General features: G+C 36.5%; 2 protein-coding genes across 5 annotated transcripts in view; both read left to right on the top strand.

Annotated features, from left to right (window-relative positions):
• The window catches only part of psmd12 (proteasome 26S subunit, non-ATPase 12), a gene marked incomplete at its 5' end in the record, with an annotated part of 9277 nt that extends 5119 nt beyond the window's left edge, over positions 1-4158 (top strand). Inside the window, 6 exon segments of the mRNA XM_014016636.1 lie at positions 530-679; positions 842-976; positions 1954-2066; positions 2914-3088; positions 3243-3320; positions 3713-4158. Of these exon segments, the coding sequence (XP_013872090.1) occupies positions 530-679; positions 842-976; positions 1954-2066; positions 2914-3088; positions 3243-3320; positions 3713-3922 (861 nt within the window).
• A 3236-nt stretch (positions 4159-7394) lies between these two features.
• helz (helicase with zinc finger) overlaps positions 7395-24148 on the top strand; it is a 70026-nt gene continuing 53272 nt past the window's right edge. The window contains exons 1-12 of one of the 4 annotated variants that reach the window (XM_014016631.1): positions 7395-7494; positions 13398-13640; positions 14038-14074; positions 14637-14761; positions 15551-15607; positions 15832-15880; positions 16055-16130; positions 19119-19317; positions 20363-20470; positions 20611-20749; positions 22209-22364; positions 22483-22753. In XM_014016631.1, coding sequence (XP_013872085.1) covers positions 13416-13640; positions 14038-14074; positions 14637-14761; positions 15551-15607; positions 15832-15880; positions 16055-16130; positions 19119-19317; positions 20363-20470; positions 20611-20749; positions 22209-22364; positions 22483-22753 — 1442 coding nt within the window. In that variant the 5' untranslated portion in view covers positions 7395-7494; positions 13398-13415. Of the gene's footprint in view, positions 7495-7547; positions 7632-7675; positions 7857-8214; positions 8235-13397; positions 13641-14037; positions 14075-14636; positions 14762-15550; positions 15608-15831; positions 15881-16054; positions 16131-19118; positions 19318-20362; positions 20471-20610; positions 20750-22208; positions 22365-22482; positions 22754-24148 lie in introns of those variants that run through there. The other 3 variants (XM_014016633.1, XM_014016632.1, XM_014016635.1) reach the window with 3 other exon arrangements.

Raw genomic sequence — 24148 nt, 5'->3', positions numbered from 1 at the left:
TTTTCTCTCGCTTCGTCCGCCATTACTAGCTTAAAAAAAATCTCCGGTCGGGCCGCAATGCATTATGGGATATGCTGGGCTGGGAAGGATCCATCGGACCTGTCCTTCGATTCGGGGAAAAAGAAGGACGTATTTGTCGGACGCATCGGAGGAGTCTTCCGTTTTGGACGTCCTTCGTCGCGGTGCTGTGACGTATGCAGCCGACAAATTCGACCTTCGGAGGACCCGTCTTGCCGTTTTGGACACAGCTTTAATAGCCTCTACCTCAAGAGGTAGAGGAGCCAAATGGCTGGCTCACTGCTGCCAACTAGAGGCCAGAGGCTGAACTACAACATAAAATGAACGGCTGGCAGGAAAGTTGACATTTTAAACCTTAATAAAAAAATAGATACAGGGCTTTAGAATATCAATACAGTATCAGGAAATGAAATATCACAATGTTTCAATGTATCCATATTTTCTTACACCCCTAATCTACATATGAAAGAATTTCCAGGGAAAGCATTTTTTCCCCTCTTGTTTTGGTCAGGTGGAGACATACGGCTCCATGGAGAAAAAGGAGAAGGTGGAGTTTATCTTGGAACAGATGAGGCTTTGCATCGCTGTCAAGGATTACATTCGCACTCAGATCATCAGCAAGAAGATAAACACCAAATTCTTCCAAGAAGAGGGCACTGAGGTAAGGAAGCAGGAACTAGCCATGAAAAAAAATGTGTGGGGATCAGATGTTCTTTTGGATTTAAAAGTATTAGTTAACTATCCTACACATTTCATCTTCACCTGAAACTATGCGAAAGTTGTTGCATGAAACTGAGTACTAATAATTTTCTCATTGACGCAGGAGTTGAAGTTGAAGTATTACAACCTCATGATTCAGGTGGACCAACATGAGGGCTCCTACCTGTCCATATGCAAGCACTACAGGGCGATCTATGACACCCCCTGCATCTTGGAGGACAGCAGCAAGTGGCAGCAGGTAGTTTTGATGATAAAATGTTGAGTTTATTTGTAGCTATTGTGGCCTTTTCACTGCACAAACAAACATACAGCGGGTAAAATAAGTATTGAACACGTCACCATTTTTCTCAGTAAATATATTACTAGAGGTGCTAATGACATGAAATTTTCACCAGWTGTTGGTAACAACCCAAGTGATCCATACATACAAAGAAATCAAACCATAKATGTCCAGAAATGAAGTTATTTGTAATAATGTGGAATGGCACAGGGAAAAAGTATTGAACACACTTACTGAAATTTATCTAATACTTTGTACAAAAGCCTTTGTTGTCAATGACAGCTTCAAGACGCCTCCTGMWTCTTGTGTGATACCTGGTCATCATTTGGGACGGAACCAGCTGATGTTAACTTGCACTGACAAGGGGCAGGCTTGCTTTCTAATTACTGAGAGAGTTCAGCTGGTGTCTTAGCTTTCCATGCCTTTTTACACCTCCCTTTCTTCATGTGTTCAATACTTTTTCCCTGTGCCATTCCACATTATTACAAATAACTTCATTTCTGGACATTTATGGTTTGATTTCTTTGTATGTAAGGATCACTTGGGTTGTTACCAACATCTGGTGAAAATTTCATGTCATTAGCACCTCTAGTAATATATTTACTGAGAAAAATGTTGACGTGTTCAATACTTATTTTACCCTCAGAAAATTTTAAGCGTTTTTGGAAAGTCTTGAAAAGTTTACATCTAAAATTAAAATATACTTATTCTTGTTTTAAATTCTTCTTCCATATGAAGGGATTTGTACAATTTGATCAACCTTACTTTTAGTGGGGAGTGTTTTTTTGTAATAAATCAATTGTAAAATCTTGATCATAGTGCAGGAGTCTTTAAATCTTTACTAAAACAGCACTTTTTCTGAAAACGGTTACATTAAACCATCATAGTTGTAGTGTTTCTGCGTATTTCATAATGCAAATTGTTTTTGTTTTTAGGCCCTGAAGAGTGTGGTGCTGTATGTGATTTTGTCTCCTTACGACAACGAGCAGTCAGACCTCGTGCACAGAATCAGTGATGACAAGAAACTGGAAGAAATCCCTAAATACAAGTAAAATAAACTTTCTGTTGTTTCACGTTTTGATTCTACCTTTTAATACAGTAAATAAAGTATACACCAATTTATTTAAATGGAAAAAATGCAGTGTAATACACTGTTTGAACATTTATCTAAAGCAGAGGTTGTCAACGATGGGGGCTGCGAAATAAAAAAAAATCAATACTATTTTTTTTCTTTTGAAGTTACGTCATTAAACACACATTTACCATGAATCCAACATGTAGAAAATTGATAAAGTGAGGCGTAAAATAATGTATTTCAGTTCAGAAATGCACACATTCGGTGCGAACGCCAGCTGAATTCTGCGTCCCTCACAGCCTGACTCCATGAATTCTGCACACAACCTGTAACACTGCACATTTGCAACACTTCTGCAACACAACACAATCTGACACTACACACAATCACAATATCTGATCTAAAGACTTATCCCAAACTATAAAATCTCTGTTGATTTTGGTGCACATTAGTGGGTGTTTTTGTTCAGTATAAAATAGGGCTGTAAATCAGCAGCTTTATCACAATACAGTAATACATCGAAATGTTTGGATGACGATTTGATATTTCTCTATCGCAGTCTGTCACGATATGATTTCAGTTCAATTCACATGTCTGCGATCAATATAATGCAATACCATATGCCCATCTAACACAATGACTGTGTTGGGCATATGATATTGATTCCCATTAAGCATATGATGATATAGATCGATATTTTCATTTTGCCTCAATATAAGTGAATCATGAACCATTCAAATCGATATATCGATATAGATTGATGTATTGTTACAACCCCTTGTCTGAAAGCACTGAGGATCTTCTGTCTTTTTTCTTTAAGGGACCTTCTAAAGCAGTTCACTACTATGGAGTTGATGCGTTGGGCCTCCTTAGTGGAGGATTATGGGAAGGAGCTGAGAGAGGGCTCACCTGACAGCCCAACGACAGATGTCTTCTCTTATTCAGAGGAGGGAGAGAAAAGATGGAAAGACCTCAAAAACAGAGTGGTGGAGCATGTAAGTCCCATGAAAGAGCACAGAAAGTACAGTTAAAGTATGGTAATGTTTTTTTAAGTTCTGATATTAAAAGCTTCCCATTCTGTCTACAGAACAGTTTAAATATACTTCTGTGTTTACATTAATATTAACGAGGTTCTAATTTGTTCTCCAGAACATCCGAATAATGGCCAAGTACTATACCAGAATCACAGTGAAAAGGATGGCTCAACTTCTTGACCTCTCTGTTGACGTAAGCAAATATTTTCCCAGTTTGTGACACACACACACACACACACACCCTTATACTAGCATCAAACTGTGGACTTTGTATTGACTTCCATTCATTTTTGTAACTGTATTTATGCCTAACCCAGATATTTTCCCTAAAATTAACCATTACTGGTCTATAATTAACCATAACTTAATTCACACCGTACCTCTAAACCTAACCAGTAAAGCACAGCAGAGCTGCAAACAAAGTGAGAACATTGAAGAAGTCCTCACTTTACATCAAAGACCACACTTTTATAGTAATTATGGCATGAATGGTCCTCACTCTGTAGCAAAAACAAGTCACACAAGTTGCATTTGAGCTCACAAGAAGCCCTGAAATATAATTTGTCTACCCATATGTCTTGGCAGGAATCTGAAGAGTTTCTTTCCAGCCTGGTTGTGAACAAAACCATTTATGCGAAGGTTGACCGACTCGCCGGCATCATCAACTTTCAGCGGCCCAAAGACCCCAACGACCTGCTCAACGACTGGTCGCACAAACTCAACTCTCTCATGTCTCTGGTGAACAAGACCACACACCTTATTGCCAAGGAGGAGATGATCCACAACCTGCAGTGACATAAGAACAGTGTATTATTTTATATTTTGTTTCATACTTTTGTTTTTGTGAATGGGAGTGTAGGTGACTGTTTTTGAATATATGGTTTGTTAGCAAAATATTGCTGTGGCTCAGTTGCAATGTCATATAAGGAGAAATCAAATGTTCAAAATATTCATGCCCCTACTAGATTGTTCCTTTTTTATTGTTCAGTAAAACATTGACAATAAACATATGAGGACTTCCTCCGTTTGTATCTCTCTCTGTTTGATGCAAGTTCATTTTTACAAATGTTACTGTTGCACTGCAAACTTTAGCCAATTAAAACAAGTTAAAATACTGGATTTAAGTCGGAACCTTTTCAAATTAAGTGGAATAATCTGACAGTGCTCTAAAACTGCTCCACTTGTTGAAATATAAAAAAAAAAAATATTCCAGGCTAACAAGTAATCTAATACAGAGGTTCCCAAACTTTTCCATACTATGGCCCCCAAAACAGCATTAGCATCTGACCAGGAACCCCTTTGTAAACCTATAAACAATGCTACAAAATATGTAATGAAAAGTCAACTTTTAGACTTTCTTTTGCACTTTCACTATTTGATAAATTTTATATTTAGCATAATAATCTTATTAAGTATAATGCTTTAAAACACTATTCACCGAAAAAATAACTTCAGCAAACTTGAAAATAAGAACAGAACAACAACCTTTTTTCCCCCTTCCCTCCATCTTCCTGAAGCCCCCTCAAAACAAAATATTTTTTGATTGGATATAAAATTTGTAAAGCTTGATTAGACGGACATTTTTTGCAGTATGTTGTGAAATATGCTTTAGTTTAGCATGGAATGATTTATAAAATACGTGGCGGGAAACAATTTTCAGATTAATATTCTGAAGATGTCACTATCTGTCACTTCATTTGACTTAATGTAGATTTTGATCAGTTAAGCCATTCAAAAAGAAAAAAAAATTAAAACAGTAAAAACATTAAAAAATAGTAGAATGTAAATTATGTGCAAAAATATATTATTAGTTGGAACTAAGTTGGAAAAATAAATATGAAGGTCAATTAAATTATAAAACACGAGATAAAGCTCTCCTTTTTTATTTAATTGGCACATTTTTAATTTAATTTATTTATTGGTCCATTTATATATTTCTGCTTTTTTTCTAGTTATGTCAGTGTCGGTCCTCCATACAGCAGAACTTGGATGAGGTAATTTGATGTCTGAATCAGGTGTGTTGGAGCAGGGAAAAACATAAAACCTGTAGGGCTGCGGCCCTCAAAGACCAGGATTGCCCACCCCTGAACTATAGTACATGAATTTTACACAGTAGAGAAAATATAAAACTAATAAACCCATGTGACCCAGTTTAATACAGCAAACAAACGAGTCATCATTGACGTTTTAGTTTAATGTTGGTTTACCTTCTCAAATAACAAATTCACTTTACTCCAGTAGCTTCGTCGGTGTACTTTGGTCTCTTAGTCCATCTGAAGATGTCTATCCATTATTTCTTTTACCCATTTCTCAGTGTAGGGTCACGGGTGTAATGATCATCATGTGAGACGAGAGGCCGGGTACATTTGGACGGTTCACCAGTCCATCCCATGGGCCACAAAAAGATAAGACAGGCAACCTCTCACCTTCACTCAGTGATAATTTACAGTTTTCTTATACGGTTAGCACTAAAAAAAACTGAAGAGGGGTCACCCAGTTTTAGCACATACTGTATGCAGTTTAGTATTTATGACCTAATCTATATTTCAAATTTATTTTGTGTGTTCTTCTGCACTTTGTACTCCACTAATGTTTCACGGCTTCAACCAGTGGTGGGCAGCGCTAATCCAAAAATTTGTTCCACTAGCCCTAAAACACTAATTCAAATATTTAGGTCCCCTAACTCTAAAGCACTAATTCACTGAAAGTTTTAGCAAAAGCTTATTCTAAAGCACTAAAATTACCCAGTCAACCCATGAACACTATTCAACAGACAACATGAGTCACACATTGCCATGTTAGTACTTATCATTGACATTCCACAGCTGGAATTGGGTTCATATATTGCTAATACAGTATACGTCACCTAAAGCAGTGTTTCCCAAAGTTGGGGTCGGGACCCAAAGTGGGGTCCTGAAACATCAAGGTGGGGTCCTGAAAAGATTTTCTAAATTAATTACATTTTTTGCCTTAGTTGTTACAAATGAGTGAGGTTAGTATATTTAAAATGGATAAATGTAGTATAAAAATATTATTACTATGTCCATGTTTAGTTGACCTGATACAAATGTTTATCATCCAAAAATAGTTGGGGGCACAAGTCTCTGCTACTGTTATTTTGTGGGTCAAAAGCTGAAAGGTTTGGGAACCACTGCACTTTGGTTCCCAAAGTTGGGCTTGGGACCCAATTATGAGTCATGAAGCACCTTGGATAATCTCCAGAAATCAATTTAAAGGGTAATAAAATAATTGCTGATGTAATATTTCCCCTATAATTATTACAAAAGCACAAAATAAGAAAAAAATAAGTATTTATATTTGTGTATAAGCTGTTTATATTGTCAAAAAGCCTGTGTTTTTAGGGTTATTAACAAAGTTCGTGTACTCAGACCAGTAATATTTGGGGTCACAAGTTTTTTGCCATGGATATTTTGTGGGTCAGAAGATAAAAAGTTTGGGAATCACTGAGCTAGAGGATAAGTGACACTATGAACAAAATGTGTGACAGCTTTCACCCTCAGCTGTTAACATTAACGTTGATCAATAACATTTATAGACCTCAGTCAGTGCCTCTAAATTTAACCTATATATTTAGCAAGTGTCAATCCACTAATACATTTTAAAATGAGCAAAAGCCCTAAAGCACTAATCAGAAAATTAGTTCCCCTATTAGTGCTTTAGGAGAACTGTGCCCACCATGACAAAAACAATGCATATAGTGGAGTTGATTTTAGATATCTTGCCTGGATAAATTCCACATATATTTATTTTCAATGTTTGTGAATTGTGATTGTTTTTTTTTATGAAAAATGTATTTATTTATTTGATTTTCCACTGTGTGCAAAATTCTAAATTTTGGAGTAGTAAATTATTCTTCCCATTAGTAATCTCAGATACTGTAGTGTATAAAATGAAAATATGTAAACATAAACCTTAAAATACAGGTTGACAGATTGACATTAGTGATGAAATATATGATGAAAAATACAGGTTTAGAAGTGGGCATATAAAACAATATAAATGTAACTCTTTGAGCACTTTTTGCAGTGTTTTTTTCTCATTTCATGCAGAACTTTTACTTTTACTCGCAACAACAACGTTGTACTTTTTTTACAACACAAAATCAGAGTACTTCTGCCAGCAGGCAACGTGACAAAAAACAAAACAAAACAAAAAAAAACCCCACCATGACTTGTCAGACACTTTCTGACATGAATAATTGTCGTCCTCTTTTTGCGAGCACGTAAACAAAGAGGCACGCGCACACGCACGCACACAAGTCCTCGCAACCTTCAGCTCGGCACATCCCACTATGCTTTGCGTTGGTCTGACAAGTGGATCCAAGATGGCGTAGAAAGTAAAGCTAGGTAAGTGTTGACTTCCCATTTTTAGCCCCTTTGCTCGCCTTTTCTGTCGCGGGGCCGCTGACGGAGATCCCCTCCACGAGTTATTTGAACATTAGCGAATGCTTTGAGCTCGTGCACGGACAACAACCAGGTGTCAGGTGAATTACGCGCGCTTTAAACGCCGTGGCGAAAATTTCAGGGCCCGTTGTGTTTCGGAGAACCCAAAGCTAGCTTAGCCTGCTAACGCGAAGGAACCAGCCAAGCTATTCTTGTTGTGAGCTGACCACTTCGCTGCCAAGAATGGCCGTGTTTTTTTGGCTGCCGTGCGAAACGCTAGCTACGCGCACACTTAGTGGCAACATTAACTAATGCAAACAAGTTAGGTAAGTTAACAAACAACTGTGTGGGGGGACGTTTTTTCAGAGAGCTTTTAAACGCTGCCGTCATCGCTCTCTCTCTCTGCAGCACTCAGTTCTTGATAAGTTTGCCTGACAAACAAAACATACAAGTATCCAGTGGGGCGAAAGAAAAGTCATCGCTGTAGTCCGTGTTTGGATGTTTATGCTCCTTTTATTTCTACTTTGGTAAATCTGCATATTATTGTTTCCTCTGCACACAACGATGCTGTCAACCTATCTCTCTCAGCCTGAAGTTGATGCCTTTTTTTAAACCGCCTTCAGTCATAACGTCTGCTCTCTCATCCACTAAACAGTTCATAAATGAGGCACCCCTGTTTGATCACGTGCTACAAAAAGAGGAAGGTACCCACCTACATCTTAACTGTTTGTTTTTTACCACTATATATGCCATTACAGACTACAGGCACAAATTGTTCAATGTAGGGCTTTAAAGGTTATAAAATGACCTTTTAGTAAAAAGTGGGATTGAGCTAATATCACTTCTATAACAGTTTTACCATGAGTACTGTGTTCCCTTTTACAAAAACAAGTCTTGTCTCCTGATTAAATCAACTTTCATATAGCTGACCTGTGCCAAAGATGGTTAAAAGACACTTATAATATTCCAGGATGTTGTTTGTGCTTGTGTGACAATTTAACATGTGTTTGAGTTGACAGCCATCTTTAGACTGAATGACTTTAATCAGTCTTTTGGTAAAGCGTTCTAGTTTCTAAAGATTTTCACTTGCCACAGTGCACAAGCAGCATTTCCAGCTGTGGGACTAGTAAGGTGGAAGTGTGACCAGAAACGTATTAGGCTACTGGCCAAGGTTGAGTCTTTGTGGATATGATGCTCTCCATTAGGTCACTGTGTACCCTAAACTGTTTTTGTGTGAAGGAGGCCTCACTGCATTATGTAATCGCAGACTGTAGTCCACATTCAAACCCTTTTTAATCTGCCACTGTTTATTCATTTTTATTTTTAATTTAATGATTTTGTTCTTTGGCTGACAAAATCTCTGTTGTTTTCTTTTATGTAAGAGTGCTAATTGCAATAGAAAATGTTCCCATTACACCACCATTGTCTTTGTTTAAACACATTTATGCTGACCAGAGGCAGCATAAATCCATATTAATACAAGGGTGACCTTGCCGTTAATGTATAGGCAAACATATTTCAACATGCCACACCTGAATTGTGAACTTCATCTTTAGTCCGTTACATTACATTTTGAATCACTATTTATGAAAGTAAACATACAGACATTATCTGTGACCTACAGCTAAAACGTTTGGTTTTATTTCTGAAATTCATCTTTACAAATGGATGAAACATTTCTAAATCAGCTGATTAAATTGTCTTAAAGTTTGACAAGTATACAATTTTTTATAGAGGGAATATTATATAAAACACAAACATTATTTTATCTATGCCTGCTGTTTAATAAAAAGGTCTCAATGGACACTATGCTGTTTCTGAATAAGTGAAAAGTGTGTACACACATATTAGTTGTACCATCTAAAGTTTACAGACAGATCAAATGGCAATGTCTTCTTCCAAAAAGTTCTGATTGGATGTTTACTCAACTTATCCCATCTTTCTATATAGTAAAGTTACCGTGGATCAAATAGTCTTTCTAAGATAAATGTTTTTGTCTTGTCTGTTAACAAAAATGTCAAAACTTGTCATGGTTTAGACCATAGTTTTTATTTAGTAATCATCTTGTATTTATCTGGGAAATGGATGTGGAGTAAAACTGTGATGAAAACTATTCATCAAGAAAATTACCTCAGGCTCTTGTCATTCTGTTTTTTTTTTTTTTTTTTTTAAAATAGGGGGAAAAAACACAACAGAACAAAAAACAATTTTATGGACATCCATCTCTGAGGCTGTTGTGTTTGCATTTTAAGAATTCTATCATCTGCTTTAAATATAGATATTGTGTCCTCCTTTGTTGATATTAATTATTACCAATGTCATTTTTAGGATTGATTCAAGGTTGTGTCATTTAACATGAAAGCAATGTCAAAATTTAAAGTAAAAGCAGCACGACGACTCACGGCAAGAAGGCCATGGGTTCGATCCCCGGTTTGGACTTTGGGTCTTTTGTGCGTACTTTGCATGTTTTTTTTCGTGCTTGTGTGGGTTTTCTCTGGGGTACTTCCCCCACACCACAAAATATGTACAATAGGTTGCCTTCAGACTCCCTTTAAAAAAGATAGATCTGCCATCTCAATAGGATTTTCCTTGTTAAACAATGGTAAAAAATGAAATAAAACAATTTACAAGGAAGAATAGTATGTGTATAGATGTCTAAATGTAGATGCAATGTATTTTTCACTTTGGTAGGTAGACTACAGAAGCACTTTATAACATGGCAGTGACCAGAACAATACCACCATCACTTGTTGTTGTCCAGAGTACTCAGTCATTTGTTTCTGAGATCTACAGTATTTTATTTTGAAAGTTCACAACATGCAAGCAAACCAGAGTCCATTTTTTCCCCTCATATTTGTGTTTTTTTCCTGCCATTCAACCATTTCTCCAGTAAACCTCGCATCTCTGTAGACTCAGACTTCATCATTAACTACAGTCAGTGATGGTCATCACTGTGCCTCTCTTAGGAAAATCTGTTGCAATCAGTGGAGACCCAGCGGAAGTAGAGCAAGTATAGTAATAGTATAAAGCTTATCTGTAATAAGATAGCAGTTTGTGTGCAGCTGCAGCCTACGATTCTCTGCAAGACTCGAGACGAATGTATTCCTGAGGTATTTATCTGGCAGAAAGTTCTCAGCTGTTTAATTTTTTTGCAGCATAGAATCTAAAGTAGGGCACTATCATCTCAGCTTCTAAATGACCAACAGTAAATGTCTTCTTGGCTGGATGCCTGTGCTTTGGCAATTATAATGGAGCTGGTTTAAAGTTAGACACAGTGTCCAAACCAGCAAAGGAACCACAATGCTGTGAAAAAAAAAAAAAAAAAAACAGGTATTTTTCTCTTTTAACCTTAACCCTACAAAGTATAAACAAAATAGTAAACTTAACCTGATTTGGTAAGGACTAGTGTTAACTTACTTAAAATAAATTGAATTATTTATTCTAGAAATAAAATATAATCCCATGTGTCCATTAGATCCTGATGTGGAGATCAGCATTTTTTCATTGCTATCTGCAACCTCACACTCCTCCTCCTTACTGAAGCAAGACTTGTGAATACTATTTGTTTGTGTTTTATATAACTTTTAAAATTTTGTTTATAGTGGCTTTTAGTTTATTTAAAAAAGTGTTAAAAAGAGAACATTTATTAAATTCAGTGAGCAACAGGAGCAATCCTTAAAATAGTACAACACCGATGCTGGAAGTTAATAGCATCAATTTTTACCTGATAAAGAAAGCAAATCTGTCCAGTGACTGTATCAAAGCATATGTATTTTTTATGCAGTCATAGCCTGAAATTGTGTTACTCACACACTCCACCATGTATTAATTGAGCTGGACTCTTAAAGATATCTTCAACTCAGAGTTTGTGTCAACAGTTCTAAAGACAGTCTCTATTAGATAATGAAACGTGTAAAGAAAACCCTTTAACTGACCCTCTGTACTTTCACAGAGTGAGTACAGAGTACAGGGTTAGTTTCTTCATTTGTGAAGATAAAGAGAACAAACTATTAAACAGCCACTGCAAGTTACAAAGCAGCAAACTACCAAACTATATGAAAGATATCTTTCTATATATCTTCATGTATGTCTGGATCCTGCTAGCACTTTCTCAGATGTTTTTTTTTATTTATTTATTTAAATTCATGGATTTTTGAACTCTAATGTTACTGGTACCTTCTTACTTTTTCACTCTTTCAATTAAACATACTTAAATAGCTTCAAAACTTCAAAAACACAAATACAAATGATGATTGAAAGTGTTGAGATAGAACAAAATAAATTAAATTTCTGGGTGTATTTGGATCATAAAGTCTGATGGAAACCACAAATTATTCAAATAAGAAGAAAACTGGCAAAATTTTGTGCTATACTTGGGAAAGCTCAACACATACTGGACCATAAAGCGTTGTTGATTCTGTTGATTCATCACTTGGACAATATCTGTCTTATGGTGCGTTCACACCGAACGCGATTTCAGCGTCAGGAACAGCAGGTTTACATACAAAGTCTATGGTGGAGGCGCTTCAAGCAACGTCGGGAAGTTCTGCGGCGCCTCAAGCGAGATTAGAGCAGCGCGATTTGGACGATTTGGACGATCTGAGCGTRSYACGCTCAGATCGTCCAAATCGTCCAAATCGCTGAAGTTAGAAAATCAGAACTTTTGCAGCTCGACGCGCAGCGTCAACCAATCAGAGAGACTCCACTGTGTGACGTAGCGACATATTTCCCGACGGGACAGTTTACTGAATGATGTCCACTAACCTGAAACAGACAGAGCTCCTGCTCTTTAGCTGAAATGAGTGCTGCAGTCGTGTCCTGATCCGCAGCAATGCGTGGCAGCGACTCATCAGACTGAAAAAAATAGTCCTGAAAGCGAGCTGTGAGCCTCTACTCTGAATTATCTGGTGAATTAATTATGAATTAATTATCTGATGAACGTGACACGTTCTGGCTGTCTGTAAATAAAGCAAAGCCACTTCCTCGTCCGACATTAAACAGCCCCACAGAGGAGGGAGGGGCGGGGCGGCTGTCGCCGTGCAGCGCAGCTGTCCTGCGTCTGACCTCAAAGTGCACAAGCTTCAAACTTCAGCGTTGGCTGCGATTTTGACGCTGAAATCGCGTTCGGTGTGAACGCACCATTATTGTGTGGAAATTTGGGGTAACACATGCAAAATGTTCTTTTGAGTTATTTGGTCGATGTTGGTGGTATTTAGAGATTAAGTGAAACATTTAATAAGCTGTTATTGTTAATTTCTGCTGTAAATAAGATAGCTGTGTATGTAAAATCAGAACGTTAACAATAAAAATCAAGACTATATTAATTTCTTTGAAGCGTAAGAAAGGGGTAGGAAAATATGTTTTTACTTCAACCTACTCCTTTTCAAAACAGATGGTCTCGAAAGTTGCCCAGTACATATATTTGTGTATGTGTATATAGATACATACACATTTTTTGTTTGTTTTATGTCTGTTTTGAAATAAAGATTTGTTTTTTACTTTTTTTTTTTGAACTTTTGAAATTGTCAGATTTTATTTTCCTTGTCCTGCATTCAAAATTTCTTATTTGGGACCTGAAAGAACACAGAAGATAAAGAAGGCGGCAGATGTCTTAAATAGTTAGTACCACAATATTCAATCTGATTGAACTGTACAATACATGAAAATGGATGTATTTTTCCTTTAATTACAGAACTACATTAATGTCTTGTTGGGTCAGACCTTATACTGAAAATGCAGGCCGTCATTGCTGGCTGCTTCTTACCTGGTCGTTTGACTCTTTTATTACCAAAAGCAGGAGTAAGGAGAGCTTTGATCTGTGTTTGGGAGAATGTACAACGCTGGTCTTCACCCTTTTTGTCTTCCAGACGTTTTGTCTCTGAGTCATGGCAGACAGGAGAGCGGAGAAGTCATGTGAAGAAGCCAGCAAATCGTTAGCCAGGCGGGAGTACGAGGCGGCAGTCACCCACAGCACAGATGCCCTGGTGGTTCTTGCGCCCAGAACCTCATCCTCAGGTGGCCATGTCCTGTCGAGCCCTCCAACGGTTGTGCCAGTCGCCCCCCTCCGCAGCCGTGCCCTGCTTTACCGAATTGCTGCCTTCCTACAGCTGGTGAGCACCGTGTCGATTTTCAAGTATTGGGATTTATGAGTGTTTTTTTGTTGACATTTTTTTCCTGGAGATTTCAAAAACGGTATTGGAAAATTAGTTAAAAAATGTATTAAATAAACAAAGGTTTATAATTATGAGGTGCAATACTCATAACCAATATTGTAAAAAATCTGCCAAAACATTGGCAAGGTCTTTTATTTTAACCCACTTTATCTTTGCCATTAAAGAAAACGTGCATTTTTTAAGATGCCCTATTTCTTGCATCTCATTGATGGATTCAGTTTTAAAAGTTACACTAGTTTCTGTGTCATTGAGCTCATATAAACTGTTTAATAAAATTGCAACATAGTCAAACATTAATAGTGTTTACTGCATTTTTTTCTTCTTTCACTTATAGAAAAACTATGATGAAGCAAATGAAGACTGCAAAAATGGTGAGTAATAAATCAGACTATCAAATTATTTAAATATTTCATGCAGTAATGCCCTTAATTGTTTCACTGTGGATATCAAGCCCATGTGTTTATAATGCTATGCAGTTTATTGCAATTCATTTTTTCTACTGTCATTTGTTGATGAGCAACATGGTGGCCAGCAGATAAAAACATGCATCAGCTGTTGTTTCCAACCTGCTCACTTGCAATAAGTTTTGCTGGAAGTGTGAGATTTTACCAGGGTGGTTGAGTAAAAAACATCCCCAACAATTCTTAAAATAAAATTTTCATTTTTTTCTCTTATGCCATCTTTTCAGAACATGTTAAAGTTTTAGAATTGAAGTAAATTTGTGAAAATGGCTTTAATGTTGATTCAATGGCTTAAAAATAGATATTCATACAGAAGCCTGCTGTGGCCCACTGTGCTGGACAGGATGTTCTACAACTTTACATTTTGTTTTTCTAGGGAGCGGACTTAAATGTTTATTACACATCTTATGAGAAACCTAACTGGTTAATTGTTTTCCCACCTGTTCAAACTGTAATTTTCATCCTGCTGCAGTTCTGGCAGAAGAAATTGCTCGGGGGGATGGTTCTCTACGGGCCAGCTTACGTTCAATGTTGCTGGACGGCAGCCTGGAGGAGGTGGCAATCATTCTATCTAAAGCCTTGTATGGAGAGCCAATGGTATGATTAATGTGCATTCAATACACTATATGCATACATGTAGGTTACACACCAAAAATAATTAAATGTTAAGACAGAAATTTTATAGGCGTTGACAGCAGAATTTTATTCTCAGCTCTGTTTTTACTTTGTATGTTTCTCTGTATTTTATTATCGGAGAATGCATGTGTTTTTGCCTTTTAATATACAGATTTATCCACCTTAATAGATGGCTACTTTTAAAAGAAAAGTTTGTCAGTTTTATACAGATTGTTCAAACAGAAAAGGAATTTACTATATGAGAAAAATAGTACAAAACATCTAATACAGGATGAGTCAAGATGATACAGATGACTGTTTGCTTCCAATGGGAAAACTTGGTTAAACTTGATTACACCAAGCAGACATTTAAAACTTGCTGACAAAATATTGCATTGCCTTACACAATCAGAAAAAAAGGTTTTAGAAATAGTTTTGATAATAAAGGGATGAGAAATACATCTGTCACAGAAAAAGCCTTCCAGATCACCACTGACTAAAGTAGCATTTTCAAAAAACATCACTTAGATTTACCATGTGGTTAATGGAAGGGCCCTACAGAGGTGACAAATTGAAACATTAATACATAAATATGCCAAAAATGTATATCTATGCACATAGGTTGCACATCATGGCACTGAGATAAGATCTTTTAATAAGCAGGTATTTGCAACACATTTTCTAATTGTGAAGAATCAAGAGTTAATGACTGATTGAAAGTATTTATTGCTGTTAAGTCTTATTGAAGACCCTTTCTCTCTTCTGTCACAGAATGGCATCGTTACAAAGGACCTGACCAGATTAAAAATGCTTTTCTCCGAAATAGAGGTAAATCCTTATTCTCCAGTGTTATGGTTTTACAGCATCCTTGTGTTACTTGTCTTCCTGCTTTAGCTTTTAAGTAAAATTTTGCCATTAGATGTAATCATGCTTGCATGTAAGAAACCTGGCTGTATTTCATTGCTAGATTTCAACACTAAATAAAATATTTTATACTTGTGTTTTATGTGTTTCCACCTCCTCTAACACCCAACTCTTTCATCCCAAATCAGGCTGTAAAAAGGGAGATGGCTCCAGAATACACAGATGACCAGGACGAAGGTAAGCAAATCTGTACAATCGGCCGGTTTTAACGTTTCTTTAAATGTGTATATTTTATGTACATTTAAATGGCCTTTTTGTTTACACTAATCTGGCATCTTCAAGTTGAAGCCAACTTGTTTTGAAAGTTTTTAGCTCACTTTTGTTTTGATCACTTGGCTTGTGTATTGACAGAAGTCCAGGACGGCTGGCAGTTCCGGCCCCCTCCCCGAGGAGTCACCAGCAGTGAGGAGTACACGCTCTGTAAAAGGTATTTTACACCGTCTTTAGTTCAGAAGGGAATATGTCTAATTTTATTTTCTTTAAACAGATATTGGAAAATGGGTAACAAATCACATTCACCGTTCCAAACTGAGTCTTTAATTTTAGTGTGATTAATAAAACGAATCTTTTAGGACAGTGGTTTTCAACCCGGGTCCACGTGACCCACTGTTCTGCATGTTTCAGCTGTTTCCCTGCATTGTCTCACCTGATGCAAACAATTACATTACCTACTCACAATGTGATCAAGTTTAGGAGAAGCCTGTCAATTAGTGCTGGGCGGTATGACCCAGATTTTATATCACAGTATTTTCAACAATTACACCAGTACCACAGTATTTGTTGGTATTTTTCTTTTCATCACAGCTCAGCTGATAATAAAATATACAAACGTTGCTCATTGATTAGCAAACCGTCAGCTGAAGTTACACTCTTTCTGCAACGCAGAAACTATTTATTGAAATTTTTCTTTTACTGTGCTTCTGTCTGTGTCTCCCTATATGTCTTTTCTTTCTTTGCCTGGTTGTAGACACTAGCCACGTATTTTGGTATGGTTGATAAAGGTTCATTATCGGGTCTATTATTTTATGTTATTTAATAAAGCTTAACAGGACGATTCTGCCTGGTGCACTGCAGTCAAATAAACACCAGTACAAAACTACTTCCCTTGGGATTTTCACAATAGAAGCACATTAACATCTCCATATTAACGTCATGCGTTAAATCTGACTATGCACGTCACTGAAGAGTTGTTTACTAAACAAAGTTGTTTACTTTACATTCAGTGATGGCGAAAATGGGATTTTTTTAAAAAAAAACATCTGTTAATATAAGCAGCAAACTCTCCACCCGCCGCCAGTTCCTCCAGCAAGCTGCTCCAACAATAACATCAGCTTCCTAATGCGCATAGCGGTGCTGCAAGGAAAACTGTCCTCCGAGAAACCGTTCACTGACGCGCGCGACGAAACGTTCCAAACGTATTAAGGCTATGTAAACCGGTATGTCGGGTATTCAGAAAATTATTTATTAATTTATTCATTTAATTTAAAAACAAACAAATTCACATACAAAAAAATACATATCAAATAAAAAATGAAATGTAGCAGAAAGAAGAAAAAAATCTTATTATATCTGCCCCTAATAAATAAATAAATAAATATATATATATAGTTTAAAAAATAATGTTCAAACAATAACAAAACAAAAACTTCAGCTCCTAAACAGCAGCTCTTATAAATACAAATTATAGAATTTCATATTTCTTTAACAAAGTTTTATTCTTATCATTATTTTAAACAAATTAATTGAGCCAGCATTTTTACAATCACTATCCAGAGTATACCATAATCGTATTCCTTGGACTGAAGTACATCTGTCCTTTAAATTTATTCYAATTTTAGGTTTTACAAACATTTCTAATCCCTTCAGATTGTAACCACTTTCCCTCTTAACAAAATGTGATTGGATGTTCAAAGGTAATACATTTTTATGTGCCTTATAATAACCTGCAAAATATTATAATCAACTAACTCGTAAAACTTAAATAATTTCAACTGATAAAATAATGTATTTGATGGGTGACTGTAGTGTTTTCTAGTGATGATTTGTAGCTCTCTTCTGCAAAATAAAAATAGGATTTGTAATTGTTTTACATGCTTTCCCCCAGACTTCAATACAATATATTAAGTGTGGAACAATTATTGCGTTATATAGAATAAACAGTGCTTTATCATTAAACAACTCCTTTACTTTGTACAAAACTGCAATGAGTTTGGCAATTTTTGTTCTTAAGTAATTTATGTGAGATTTCCATGTCAGCTTTTCATCAATGATGACACCCAAAAACTTCACCACATTCACACAAATTCACATCATAACAAAAATAAACTGTTTGCTGTACTAACCGGTATACTGCCCACCACTACTCTCAATCACTCATTCTTTTCTGTCAGATGTTTTGAAGCAGGGAAACCTGTAAAACATGCAGGACAGTGGGTCATGAGGACCAGGGGTGAAGACCTCTCTTGTAGGAGATCATGTTCTGTAATGTATTACATTATAGGATGTTTTCAAGATTTGCTGAAACGGTTTGGTTATCCCTGCACAGATGGACCCCTAGTAGACTAAAACTGTGTCAATGAAAGATAAAGGTTATTTTTCCAGCATTAATTTGTATCAACTTTTAAATTCCATTAAATTATTCAGATATGCCACAGCATCTACTCACGGGTTCAGCATTCAGTCTCTCTGTGAACGCCACACAGACACACACTCGCTGGTCGTGAATATGGTTATGAATGACTCGTCTGAGTCACCAGTTAACACATCTCTGAAGTTTGACACATTTAGTTGACACTTTTTGAACTCTCTTAAATACATTCATCTCCTTTAATAAGGAGTGTTCATGCTCTGCTGCCCTACCAAAGAAAGAACTGTCTTGCACCATTGAATGAGTCTACAATGAACTGAATTTACTTACACACTCAGCTTCTTCAGTCACAATCACAGTCACACAATAAAGTTTTGCTTCTTTAATATGACAAAATTTGACAATATTTGCAGTCATCACACTTGTTTACCAGAGTTTTTGATTCTGCTTACTTTGGTCTGTATACAGATGGAAACCAAATTCGTATTTCTTACTACACTTAATCATTTTTGTGACCAATAATGTCTTGTGCGCCCAATTTCAAATCCAATATTTTTTTCCCTTTTTTTTCATTTTGGAACAAAATTGTATTTTAGTTATTATAACCACCTGAGCCAATATTATCTGTTTATGCACAACACAGAAGAGGAAATCCTAAATTGTGTCAAATCACCTGCATTTGTTTTGTCTTCTACTTTTTGTCTTTATTTTGTTGTGTTCTTGTATAACCCTGGGGCAACGTTTGTGGAAAAAACAAAACTTGCTGTATAAAAGATTTAGGTATCTTGCTATAGTACCACCTTAGCATGCTGTTAAATTTTCTCACAGGTTCTTGGAGCAGGGTTTGTGTCGATATGGGGCCCAGTGTACGTCGGCTCACTCGCAGGAGGAGTTGATGGAGTGGCAGAAACGTTACGCCTCGCGACTCATTCGCCTCAAACAGCAGCAGGAGAGCAAACACTTTACTGAAAACTACATGGAAACCCTAATAGAAAAGTGGATGAACTCTCTTTCCCCTGAGAAAGTGGTGAGTGTTTTTGTGACGCATGCAAGTTCAGATGGATCTCTGTTGAAAACCTTCAAAACCCTTTGCTCAAATAAAAAAAAAATTTTCTTAACTTATAAATTCAGATTTTCAAAGTTAATTATACAATAGTTTGCCAAGCATTAGTATTTATTTAAAGATGACAAATTAATAATAAAAAACAAGCATGTGCATGTGGAAAGTACAGAATGATAACTGAGACCAGTCTAAATAAATTACACTAGTTAGTTGAATAAATGTATATTTGTATACGTCATACACTACAAGCAAAATTAAACCCAACATACAAATAGAATAGATCTGGTTTGCAGATTAAATGTGTTAGCATAAAGAAAGCATCATAAATACTCATCTGTCATAAGCATTGCTCTGTGGTAGTTTAAGGCCCTGTCACACTATGACACTTTAGACAACTTATGAAAAGTTTGGACACATCTACATTGACGCTTCTTTTAGGCATGTACTGTAATTAAAACAAACTGATCAAATATTTACCTTTTATTTGTCATTTAGTGAAAAAAAATTTTCATAAGTTGGCATAAATTGTCTAAAATGTTAGTGTGACGGGGCCTTTAGAAATAAAAACATTTTATTTTTTTGATAGATTCTAGTATTTATAAAATATTACTCCTCAAAACATAATCTCATAATTCTGCAGTTCTAACAAAAGTTATCTTTTCTTATGTTTTCAGAAGTAATTTTTATTCTGCTGTTGTTGCAGTGATACTACATCAGCTCCATCAAAAATTAGTTTTCCTCTGTGAACGCTGCCATTTTAACAACACAAATTAATAGAGTACAAGAAAAGTACATTTTATGCGTTTTATATATTTTATACATTTGTAAACAATGGTAACATTAACAGCTGCTTCCTATCTACGTTGTTTGAATTTCATATTCTCTGTGAAAGACATATAGTGTTTATGTATTTTCAAACTATGCTTCTTATATTTGATTCTTCTATTTGGCTAGATTCACTAAAACTATGTTTGACTAAGCATGCATGTGTGCGTTTCTTTTTTTCCAGCTAAGTGACAGTTTAGAGGGCGTGGCTGTAGAGACCAGCTCCAGCCTTTCTGTTACCGTCAACACCAAAAAATCCTCGCACTCCTGGATCTTTTCTTTGTTGTGCAAGGTAGGACCAAGTGTTTTGTGTTTTTTTCTGAATGGATCCTTTTATGTGTGTGGAAAGGGTGATTTGAATATGTTCTTGGTTCCGTTTCCCACCTATTGTGTTTTCAGTGATCTTATCCTCATATTTTTTTCTTGCTCCAGCCGGCTAGAAAGCTGTTCCGCATTGCTCTGCTGTACGATGCCCATCGACCACACTTCTTCATCACAGGCGTGTCAGCTGGGGATCGCCTCCATCCTGTTCCCAATGGGTGCCAAGAATGGACACCAGGGGAGGAAACTGGTTTGTATATTCTTCTGTCAAGACCAAGGAGAATTGTACTGCTACTTCTTTAACAGTCAAAGATATTTGAAATTGTGAACTAGGGAGTTACCAGACTGTCTGTGGCAATAACTGGCAGCATCATATGATAATACGAGATGTTCTAAAGGTTCTTAGCTGGATTCAGTCTTCAGCAACATAGAAGACAATAACTCTTTGCACAAACCACCTCTCTGGTCTGTAGGTCTTTGAATCAGCAACAGAATGCTTTTAAAACTGTGCTGGTAGACAGTAAACATTACAGTTAGAACATATTGATGTTAGCATGGAGAAGCTGCAGTTCTTGTTCATCTTGAATATGTTGTGTGTAACACATTCATGCTAAAAGTAGACTGTGGCATTATCAAAATCAGAGAAATGTCAAATGGGGAGAAGAAAGCAAAATAGAATGGTCTGTGGCCACCACCTTAAACATTTGTTATTATTGAGGACTTACTGCACAATGATTTGCATGTTCTAACTGGACAGGTAATTATTGACGTAGTTATACTGTGATGATTTTTTTTAAAACGTTGGCCAAGGTGTACTCATTGTATTCATTATAACTGTTAAAATTATTGCAAATTTTATTTGCATGAATAGTTTAAACATTCAGCAATTTGTGAGTCTGTATCACCAATCCGAACATGAGTTTTAGACGTGTGTTTTTGTGTATTACCGGTAAGTAAAATTGTCAGACCGTCTGGACTAAAAAGGGTTTTCATATTTTTTCGTGGTTTTAGATTCATTGAACTTCTAGTTCTTTTATGATGGTAACAGTAGCTGTGTTTCCATTGACCATGAAAATGCGCAAATTAGAATTTTGAAAATAAATTTGCTCAATGGAAACACGTCAGTTTCGAAAAAACGGCGTTTTTTTCGACAAAATGTTTTTGCGCTAGGATCAGGTCGTTTTTCGGCCGTATCGAAATTGGTGTGTTTTGCAAACTGCAATGGAAACACTTTTTTCGCATCACAGGAGTCACGTGATCAACAACCGGCTGTTTCTACTGGTGAAAAAGATAACAAAGAAGAAGACAACAGGAAGTAAAAGTAGTAGTGAAATCACCAACGTTGTAAAAGAAAGTAGTAAACTCACCAACTACAATTTCCCAAAAACACAGCATACGTAGCCACTCCCAAGTAAAAGGGGCTTGTCGCTCGAAAGCCTTGATAAGACACCGACGTCTCCTCTGATGATGAGCGCTAGTGTCATGGTAGCAATATGCATGTGTTTACATCCATTGCCATGCTTGTAATGACTTATTGCGAGAGCAAACGTATTCATGCATGACTTTATTAGCATTTCTTACTTAATGGAAACACTGCAATTGCGAAACTTTTTTTCAACATTATCAGAATATCGACAAATTTTTGCGCACATTTGTAATGGAAACACAGCTAGTAACATGTTTGATAATGTAAGTTACTGTTTTGGCAGTGGCAACAGACAATGGTCTTGATCACTGCGTCTACAAAATAGCAGTGGGCTTCAGCACAGAGATCTTTGGTACCTTCAGACAGACCATCGTTTTTGACTTCGGCTCAGAGCCTGTGCTGATGCAGCGGATCATGGTGGATGCTGCCTCCATTGAAGGTACGATAAAAGCAGTTCATTTATCTAGAGATGTTGATAATGAGTGCAGAAAATAAAAATGATAAAAAAAGTACAATATGCTAATGCTTTGCCACATTCTCATGTCTGTGTTTTCCAGACCTGGAACACTTATTGGCAGCTAGGCAGCAGCTCTTGATGACTGCAAAGCGCTGGGACTCGTCATGTAAAACCATTGTAGAATTCAGCCCCAATGAGACTATGGCTGATCTGGAGCGTAGCCTCCTGTCCCGCTACCAGATCCCTCTGTCAGCTGATCAGCTCTTCACCCAGTCCGTCCTGGACAAGACTCTGACCAAAGACAACTACCAGGCACGACTGCATGACCTGCTCTACATAGAGGAGATTGCTCAGTATAAGGAAGTCAGCAAGTGAGTAGATTTCTTTTCACCAGAGATTTTCAGATTCAACGTTTACCCAGTAAATTTATATTCTGCAATTATATGATTAAAAACTGATGATTTACGAGGAAAAATGCAAAAAGGTTGACCAATTATGTCTTTTTTATCTGTTAATGTTTTATGTTACATTAATCCAATTATTTGTATTTTAGTTTTTATTTCATTCAAACTTGGTAAATAAATCTTCAGTTTTTATGGGAACATTATAGCTTCCTGCTGCCTATAACCACAGTTCTGTGATCTAGAGCCATTTCCATTCAGTTCCAGCATATTTGGTGACAGCAATTAATGACAATAGTTTGATGGTTTTGTGATTACTTTCTGCTGTTCAGAAGGCGTCCTTGGTTCTTGATCCTGTGTGTTCAGCAAAAATGAGTATTGTCTGATATTTACTGGTTTTAGTGTAAAAACATCAACCCACCACAAGGTGTCAGACTTAACCTTCTACAGTTAGCAGTTATGTATTTCTCAGATCCATTAAGTAATTTTTAAATAAGAGGGAACTATTTTTCTTTTAGAGCTGTGTTTTGTTTCCCCAGCTGCTCCTTCACTGGGTACTCTTTATAGTTTTGTTCGCAGTAACTGCTCTTACCATCAGTTCCTTAATTACTGTAAATTCTCCTTCAGTGCCTTATTGTCTCCTACATTACTCTTGTGTCTGAACTCAGGACCTGAAAAGTGAATTATTTTTATCCCTTATTGCCATTGTTCACATGGATGATCTCCACTTCACAATGCTTTTAATTGCTGATTGAGTTTCAGAAGACTTTCTGTAAAATGTGAATTTCTTTGACTCTGCATGTTGCCAGGAGTTATTAAGAGCTTTTTAAAGTCTTTATATTCTTTCAATACCTTTTTAAATACAATTCAATGTCAAGTAGTCTGATAACTTTAGCTTGTGTTTATACTATTCTTCAAAAGAATATGGCTTCTCTAGTTGTAGTCAAGAGGTCCAAAGACATCAGCAGATTCTCTAAAGTGAGTATGGAGTGAGTTATGTAAAGCCAAGAGACTTCGCTGGTTAGCTTTTCATCAAGTTTCTCTTACAGACTCTTGACAGAGCTGATGCAAAACAAATTTAAAAACCCTAATGGTTGCTTTGGTTGTGTAACGCAAGTTGTTTCCATAGAAAAACAGAATATATTCCTTCCTCTGGTAATGCCAATCATCCTTCAAAGATTTTGAGGAGTATTTCCAACTGTTTCATCATTTTTAATACTGCAGAGAGCAGAGAATAGTTCTTAAGTAATTTTGAATGAATTGATATATATTTTCCTCAAAACTGCTTACGTTTTCCACCACAGATGTTTAAGCTATGTTTTGATTTCCACAAAGACCATCTTAAGTGATTGTTTTATATATATA

The sequence above is a fragment of the Austrofundulus limnaeus genome, unplaced genomic scaffold, assembly GCF_001266775.1.
Source record: "Austrofundulus limnaeus strain Quisiro unplaced genomic scaffold, Austrofundulus_limnaeus-1.0 Scaffold149, whole genome shotgun sequence".
Classification (NCBI taxonomy): domain Eukaryota; kingdom Metazoa; phylum Chordata; class Actinopteri; order Cyprinodontiformes; family Rivulidae; genus Austrofundulus; species Austrofundulus limnaeus.
This window is presented reverse-complemented; position numbering and strand designations above follow the sequence as displayed.